Here is an 8,950-nt window from a genome sequence, read left to right as displayed (position 1 = left end):
AAAAAGCTAAACATACATGTGCTCAGGTTTTTTTTTTTTTTTGTTAAATAGTTGTTAACTTTTTTTTCCATTCATTTTATTAAAAAAATCAGAATGACTTATCTTTAAATAAAATTATTAAAATAATAATTAAATAATTATCTAATTTTGCCATAGCTTTTAATAAAATTAGAGTTTATTATGGTAATATCAACAATTACTTTATGAATAATTATATGTTAACCTAATATGTAAATCTTTTTAAAAATCTGGTTATTGATTTTCAAAGAGAATAAAATATCTATTTTATGATATTAAGGTACATTTTTATCCTCTTTTATACCAATCATTAAAGTTTGTATGAATATTTTTTTTAATTCTCATTATTTTTTATTTAATAAACCATGTTGCTAATAAAAAATATATTTTTATTAAAAAACTACTTGAACACAAAAAAAATTTCGCTAAAAAGTACATATTTTCTTCTTAATTTTATTAATTAACGTTTTTTATTCTTCTGACATTACAGTGTGTGAAACATTTTAATTAGTATAATAGTGTTTGAAAGTATTATAATAATTATCTTTAAAATATTTTTTATATAAAAATATAAAAAAATAATATATTTTTATTTTTTAAAAATTATTTTTAATATCAAAATATCAAAATAATATAAAAATATTAATTTAAAAATACTTTTAAATCCCAAAAATAAAGCATGCTCGCTCCGTGAAAAAAATCCCCAAGAATCACCCACCGTAAGTGGGAAATCACCCGTCATTGGATTGTTGAATAATGATGATTTTCTACGGATTTGAATCCTCTCAAGTTTGGAGGAACATGATACCATCATTGGAAGTGAATTTGAACAATTTATTTTAGAATCAACGGTTTACTTTTCTTTATAAGGAAAAATAACTAACAATTTTCAGGGGAAAAAAATAAATCTAACCACTAATTTAGATGATGCTTTGCTTCTATTTCTACTTTCATGTTTTAGTTTAAAAAATATTAAAAAAATATTTTTTAGTATTTTTAAATATATTAATATTAGAAATAAAAAAATATATAAAAAATATTTTAATATATTTTTAAATAATAAACTAATATGATTGAAAAAATCACCACTAAAATTCCAAACACTCTAAGAAAGTGTTTATTTTTGTTGTAAAACGTGCTCTTTCAAAAAAAAAATTATTTTTTTCCCTTCAAGTTATTATTTTTGATATTTTTTTATCTTTTTTATTGTTAATATAAAAAAAATTATAAAATATAAAAAAAATATTATTTTAATATATTTTTAAATAAAAATTTAAAAAATATCCACTACCACAATAATTAAATAAAATCATAATGGTCCGGGTATTTCTAATATGACTCAGAATCTCTAATTTTGAGGATCAACATGGGAGATTTTTATCTCTAGGCATTGGTTATATTTCTTACCGCATCTCACTGCACATTTTACTCTCTTTCTCATTTATATATATATCAGGACAGATAAACATATTATTTTCTTTCAAAGTGCCAGAAGGTGGGCGTTAACTTCATCATCTCTTTATTACATAAAGCTAGAGAAAATAACGATCCTGTCTCCTGGATCTCTTAGGCCATCTAAACTGAAAGCAATAAATCTCCAATCACAGATAGCAGACGCCACCATCACAGATATCAAAGCAATAAAGCATGGCCGCCGAACATGAAGCCAACTCCGAGCAGAATCTGGTTTGCAGTCTTGAATGCATTGTTTTCTTCAAATTGAAGGTGCTCGGACACATCAAAATTACCTTGGGGTGACACCAATATCAGATTATGACTTTGTAGAGGAAACCAGAGAAAGATAACAACTTCATAAACTAGTAAAATACCTCTCTCGGGACCGTAGCCACATCCGGCCTTGATTGTGTCTCTGACATCCTGTATGGTGGCTTTATTATAGAAAACAAAATGTTTCATGATGTTTTCAATGCAGCTGAGCACCAAATGTGTCTCTGTAAGGCATGGTCCACCGCAGTAGGAGTCAGCGTATTCAGGAGGCACGTTAAGCTTACCTATCTCGGTCAATCTATAGGCTACTTCGCAGCTACTGTATATCTGAGACTTGGAAGAAATCAAAAGGCCAAAGCAATTTGTAAGATAGTGTTTTTTTTTTTTTTTTTGTGCTAACGGGAAAATGGACAAGGCCACACTAGAGGCAGTTTCCAGAAACGAAGCACTTAACGCGTCAGTAGAGGAAAGTAAAGAAAACTGTAAACTTAATAGGCAATATCAACATGCAAGTCAGGAACAGACGCATAAAAGCATCACTGGGTAAAGGAACCATGATTGATCGACAAATTTCAACCGGCTGAACTGCATGCATCCTACCATGAATGGATAAAACCAAGATCCAACATCTTACATATTTATCGCTGAAACAAAGCAACGCTTTGGCAACAATTTCAGCGGGATCAGCATCTACGATGCCTGTGCCTGTCTGAGGCACACCACCAATAGTTCCAGTGCCTGTTTGAGGCGCACCACCAATACTGCCAGTGCCTGTTTGAGGGATGCCACCAATAGTACCAGTGCCTGTTTGAGGCACACCACCTATAATTCCTGTGCCTGTTTGAGGCACATCTTCACCTTCATCTGCCTTCCCTGTGAAGGATCAGCAAATTAAAGTTAATGCTCCTGAATTAAAATCACTAATTTCTCAGGATTAACTGTTTATCTGTCACCTACCTAGGTTGCAGCAGCTTATAGAGACCCCAACAAGAACTGCAGTTATAACCCAGAGTCTAAATGTGATTGCATATTGTGCCATTATTGAAGATGGTAGACAACACAACTTATAGAAGAGAAGGGGACGGGATGGGGCTAATTATATACCAAGGCATTGCCATCAACCTAGAACATGTCGTGGTTAGTTGTTTGCTGTTGGTGCAATTCAATTCCTACCTTGACTAATGTAGCCTAATATACCATGACACACTCCCAGTTAATGTTTCTTTCTTTCTAAATTGAGATTATATGATTCGTGTAACTTTTCAGCTTTTGGGAATGACCCACAAACCGAATGATCTAAAATATTAATCTTTAAGAATTCATGCAAGAAACTTGGGGAACATTTCATAAGCTGGAGAATCTTCATGACAAGTAATGATACATAGAAATGGTAGTGATAATAATAGGAGGTTGGTGAATTTATCTGGAATAAAGTGTCAGCATAGTGGTTTGGCCTCTGTGTTGGGCATAAATCTGGCTGAACGGATCAGAGGACTAAAGGAGAAGAGAGCAGTTGGAGTGCAAGTCACCTAACTTCAACTTGCCTAGAGTTTCTTTGAGCAACAAGATTCAAACCTAAAAATACTTTCTGGTTAAATACTTCTACGACAGGTCAAGGTTACTTCTCAACTTCACTAACGAGGAGATTCAGCATAGTTACTTCATGTCTTCATCGCCTGTTGGCTCGAGTAATGCACAGCCTGAGCATGAGCATACTATTAATTTAGGATAAGTGGCTTGTTAAAGCAAGGTCTTCGAGAATTCAGATAATCCTATTGAATCACTTGGAACCCTCGCTTAAACGTTTCAGCTTTAGTTCTAGGTAACGAATTGTTAAATTAATGTTCAAAACGCACGCGAATCAAGTTATGCCTGTGCTAACTTCGAGAATGTGCCGGCCAAAAGAGAAAATACATCCATACATACATCATGGAAAAAGTAGCGCTACATTCTTATTTTCTCCTTGGGATCTTAAAGGTAAAACTCGTAAATATACATTAAAGTATAACCATGATACATTAAAGTATCATAGTTATTAAACTTGCAATAGCACAACAACCACATCGACTAGAAAATATCTAAAGCATAATTCAAATTAAGTTTTATTTCTAGTTGCTTTTAATATTAACTTACAAATTTTAATAATTTTAGATTTCAAAGTAAATTCACTCAATCAAACCTAATAAGATCTAATTGGATAAACTTTAAAAAATTAATTAAAAAAGTTTTGTTTAAAACAATATTATTTCAATTTTTCTTTTAATTTTTATCCAAAACATCACTATTTTAATATTAATTAAGGTTAATTCAACGACTTGTAAATTAATCTATCAATTCAAAGATTTAGGCTTGAGTAAAGTCAAACCCCAAGTCGAATCTGATAAGTGTTCTTAGAAGTATATTTGTTTTGTAAAAATATTTTTCTTATGAAAACATGAAGCCACTTTTTTATTTTTCTTTTTTTGGTTTAGATTATAACTTACAATTTAATTAATATTTTACTAGTTAAAATGTTTTACTTGTATTTAACAACCCTATAAGCCATTTTTCAATGAAGAATTAAAAACAATAAATAACTTTCAAAATATAATAGATTTTCTATATAATTTTCTTTATAATTAAAGGTTATAATCTTAGACTTTAAAATTTTAGTTTCTATCTCTATAATTTAGAGCTGTAATTATTAGAACTCGAGAAACTCTAATACTATAAGCTTCGTCATATAGGTGATAACATTAATTATAGTTGTAGAACTTGTGATACTAATAATATCGATGAGAATTGCGGTAGTCATAAGATGGTAAGTGGAGCAATAGTGATATAAGATGGTAATTGTAGTAATAGTCATAATAATAATAAAATGTAGGTTGCTTTGAGGGTGATGGTGGTTGAATGTCGTTGTGATGGCAGGGTGTGGGAGTTATGAAGAAACCATAATAAAATAATAGTTATATTGATAATAAGATGATGATCATTAATGATGGTGATTTTGATAGTTATAGAAGGTTATAATAAAATATTTATAATAATAATAATAATAATATGGATATCCGTAAACATCTTGAGTTAATAATGCCAAGAAAAAAAATTATTTTTCTCAAGTTAAAATATTTTCATCTAAATTAACATTATTCAAGGGTTTACTGAAAAAGAAATTTATTGATTTATTTTTTAATATTTATTTCGCACTGAAAAATTGTGAATAACATTTTTATTTCTCTGAAAAATATAAAACAAACAGATTCTAGATTTCTCTCAAAGTAACAAGGCAAAAAACATAGCAGTGTATCATCCTGAGTAGATGTCGAGGCAGACGTTGAATGAGGCTCCGCTTCACTTAGCAGCAAAGAGATTCCCCACAACATATGGTAAGCTTGATGACCAGCTATGCCGTTCCCGCTCCATGCATGCACAACACAATTTTTCCAAGGAAAAAGAGAAAACGGAATGCAAGAAAGTTGAGCGGTACAAATTGCCAAGCCCACAAGTAATTTCTACGGAAGATAGAAATCCACCAACTCAACATGCGTATGACACCGGAATCAACGTGATTTTTCAGCCGGAAAATATGAAACAATCTGATGGGAGCAGAATGGAGATCTTCTATACAATTCTTCCATATACATGATTCCAAATGCCACAAGCAAAAACCAGCCGGCTACTTTATGGCTGGCTCTTAACTTAAGAAGGAATATTCAAACAAATCAGCCCTAGCTTATGAACCAAGAGCAGCAGAATCCTATACTGCAGGAATGGATTTTAGAGAAATTCCTCTCTCAGAACATATTCTTGCTATATTTTGAAGCTCTTCAAAATCGCCTTGCTTAACCAGGTTTTCTGAAATCAAATTGCATGTGAAGGAATCAGGAACACAGCCATTCACTTCCATTGAAAAAAACATCTTCTTAGCTTCATCACATCTCCCTGATTCAAACAATGCCTTAACAAGAGCACCATAAGTATAGTTGTCGGGAATCAAACCCAAGGTGGACATGGAAACAAACATCTTCTCTGCTTTCTCAACTTTTCCCATCCTACAAAAACTTTGAATGAGAGCATTGAAGGAGAAAATATCAGGCCTTATTCCATCCTTTCGCATGTCTTTTAAGAGTTTCATTGATCTACCAACATCTCCTATAAGACACAGAGAACGAATCAATATATTGTACGTGACAGCATTAGGAGAGATACCCCATTCCACCATTTCACTCAAACAACCTAAAGCATCATCAAACTGTTGTGCTCGACAAAGACCGTCAATTATTGAACTAAAAGTGAAAATATCTGGCTTCAATCCAAGTTCTAAAAGCATCTGCAACAGTTCACGTGCTTTATGCACCTCTCCATCTTTGCAGTGGCCACTAATAAGGGTATTGAAAGTAACAAGGTTGGGAGAAACATCTCTATCTTGCATCACTTTGAAAACCATTACTGCCTTGTTCATCACATTGGCTTTGCAGAAGCAATCAATTAGCATGTTATATGAAACGACATCAGACACAAGTCTGTCCTTGACCATTTGATTCAAATACCGATCTCCCTCCATACCTCTTCCTGCTTTATACAAAGTTTCAATTAATGCAAGATAAAAGCAAAACCCCAACTTCGCACCCCGGGCAATAAATTTGTCCAATATCCCACATGTCTCGTTGACATCCAAACCCTTTAGCAAACAAGTCATTGTGATGTTAAATGTCGAACTGTCAGGCAAATAACCTCTCTCCCCAAGTTTCCTCAATAATGCACCTGCCTCTCTTGGCATATGCTTCTCTGACAGGCAACAGAGTAAAGTATCACAAGCCAATCTCCCCAAAACAGGCTCCTTTTCAATAAAATCTATCACCAGTTCAAACGCCTCACGTGGAGCCACACAACGAAACACCCCATGAACCAATGATCTGATAGTGGCTTCATTAGGATTGACATTCTGAAGCTTCATTGTTTCAAAAACCCTGAATGCTTCATCAACCCTCTTTGCATTGCAAAACCCATATATTAAGTTAGTGTATGTATAAACATTAGCTGAATATCCAAAACCTTCCATCTGCTTAACCAACCGAAGTGCCTCATCCACCACACCAATTTTACAAACTCCATGAATAAGCATGTTATAAGTAAACCTGTCCGGTTTACAATTATCTGCTGACATCTGTTGAAACTTCAAATAGGCAAGGTCAAGAGAGTTTGATTTCACCAATGCATCAATAACAGCATTGTACAACCTTGTACTAGGAGTAATACCCAAAAAAGATATTTGTCCAAATATTTCCTCACAATACTTTGCCAATCCTAACCTTCCCCAACTACCAATCAAAACGCAAAGCAAATCTTCGTCAACTCGAAAACCTGAGTTTCTAATATCTTTAAGCAAATCAACAGACAATACAACAGGACCTTTTCGATAAAACGCATTAGCTAAAACACCCTTAACAGCCTGATTCCTAATAAATAACGGGTCAACATTCGAAACCCAGATATAAAATCTCAACGGGTATATTGGGTTTTCTTGATTTTGCAAAACACTAACTACAAACTGAGGATTCAAATTAATCCTCTTTGCCTTAAACTCGTGGTTTAGCAGTAAAAACCAGTCATTTCTTGACAGAATTCTAGAAATATAATGACGATCAACTGACCTGGTATCTCTGTTATGTGAAACATGGCCTTTTGGGACTGATAATAATTTGTGTTTTGTAAGTTGAGAGTTTAGTGAAGAAAGAGTATTATCACCTGTTAACGAAGCTTCAGTATGATTGGTTTGCCTTTGAAATCGATCAGTTTTGGACTTTGAGGGGTGCTTTTGTGTGGTGGGTTTTGGCTGATTGGATGATTTTTGAGATTTAGAGAGGTTATTGAGTGCAGGTGATGATGCCCTAGAAGCTAAAGAAAGCCCTCTCATGTCCCTTCTGCTGATGGCGGAACAAAATGGAGTTTTGCTTATACGAATTTCATTGCCAGAGTCAAATTGACTCGTCGTTTCATCTTTCGTTTATGCATGACGACGACTAGACGGTTTTCATAAACGACTGGGTGTTCTCTCGAACAAATGAGTGACATGTCGGCAACAAGCCTATCACCGTATTATGGAAAGTGAAGGGTTTGTTTGGTAACGCGACCATGTCTTAATTTTAATTTACCATCCCTAGATTTGGTGCGAGTCCATTTTATTTTTGAGGTTTTGATTGCATTAATGTCCGTTTTGATATTTCAGAGATATCAGAAAACATTACCCAAACTAAAAGTATAGAATATTTCCAATTTCTAAACTTTTGAAAGTTGATCAGATGCAATTATACTAAATACTTTACAAGAAAGCAGAATTAACATTTAAATTTTAAATAATAGATATGTATATAATTATTATAATTTTAAATGGTGTAGCTCGTTGAGAAAATAAATAAATAATATAGATTATTTTAAAAATTATTAAAAATATTTTTTTATTGAATGCACTCTTAACTTATTCGGGTGATTTTCCTGTACTAGTGTTTAATATTAATATTTTTTAAAAAAAAATTATATTTAATATTAACACATTAAAATAATAAAAAAAATTAAATATAAATATAAAAAAATTTCAAAAGCTTCGATTAACTGTAAAAAAAAATATTGTCTAAAATTACTTTTAAAAATGCTTGTGCTTGAAAATTCATTAAAATAATTTTTTTTATTTTTTAAAAATTTATATTTGATATTAATATATCAAAACAATCTAAAAATACTAAAAAAAATTAATTTCAAAAGAATAATTTTTAAAACACAGAAAAAATATTAAAATAATATTTAATAGTATGATAACGGTTATCTTTTAAAGTGATTTTCAATCAAAATTATATTAAAATAATATTTTTTATTTTTTAAATTTATTTTGATATCAATATATTAAAACAATTCAAAAATATAAAATTAAATTAAATCTAAAAAAATAAAAAAATTTCAACAGCACGATAAAAATAAATATTATCTAAAATTGATTTAAAAAATTTTTTTCATTTGAAAATTTATTAAAATATTTTTTTATTTTTAAAAAATTATTTTTAATATATACATGTTAAAATAATTTTAAAATAAAAAAAAATTCAGGTGAACAACTTCCGAAAGAAAAGACAAACATGTTACAAAAAAACTCACCAAGGCACCTATTATACATTCTTGCAACCGCGAACATGGTTAGAACTTAGAAGGACGGAAGGGTGATGACGCC

The 8,950-nt window shown here is 31.5% G+C and overlaps 2 protein-coding genes across 4 annotated transcripts; both read right to left on the bottom strand.

Annotated features, from left to right (window-relative positions):
- Nucleotides 1-1,514: 1,514 nt before the first annotated feature.
- LOC105122837 (uncharacterized) lies at nucleotides 1,515-2,873 on the bottom strand. Of its 3 annotated transcripts, none has more exons than XM_011022164.1 (5): nucleotides 2,704-2,873; nucleotides 2,551-2,619; nucleotides 2,381-2,517; nucleotides 1,848-2,073; nucleotides 1,515-1,766 (listed from the first exon to the last, which is right to left on the bottom strand). In XM_011022164.1, exons 1-5 carry the CDS (start codon nucleotides 2,783-2,785, stop codon nucleotides 1,651-1,653), a joined length of 630 nt encoding a protein of 209 aa, XP_011020466.1. In that variant the 5' UTR covers nucleotides 2,786-2,873; the 3' UTR covers nucleotides 1,515-1,650. The 3 variants fall into 3 exon arrangements, with proteins under 3 accessions (XP_011020466.1, XP_011020476.1, XP_011020458.1); XM_011022174.1 differs by having other exon boundaries at nucleotides 2,381-2,484; nucleotides 2,704-2,872; XM_011022156.1 differs by having other exon boundaries at nucleotides 2,381-2,619.
- Nucleotides 2,874-4,935: 2,062 nt separating this feature from the next.
- PPR40 (pentatricopeptide (PPR) domain protein 40) lies at nucleotides 4,936-7,793 on the bottom strand. Its single transcript, XM_011022143.1, has 2 exons — nucleotides 5,485-7,793; nucleotides 4,936-5,403 (listed from the first exon to the last, which is right to left on the bottom strand). The coding sequence occupies exon 1, from the start codon at nucleotides 7,643-7,645 to the stop codon at nucleotides 5,486-5,488; it is 2,160 nt and encodes a 719-aa protein (XP_011020445.1). The 5' UTR covers nucleotides 7,646-7,793; the 3' UTR covers nucleotides 4,936-5,403; nucleotide 5,485.
- Nucleotides 7,794-8,950: the final 1,157 nt, after the last annotated feature.

This window comes from Populus euphratica, unplaced genomic scaffold (genome assembly GCF_000495115.2).
Source record: "Populus euphratica unplaced genomic scaffold, PopEup_1.0 scaffold1.1, whole genome shotgun sequence".
Classification (NCBI taxonomy): Eukaryota; Viridiplantae; Streptophyta; class Magnoliopsida; order Malpighiales; family Salicaceae; genus Populus; species Populus euphratica.
The sequence above is the reverse complement of the archived record's forward strand: the minus strand, read 5'-3'. Positions and strand labels throughout refer to the sequence as shown.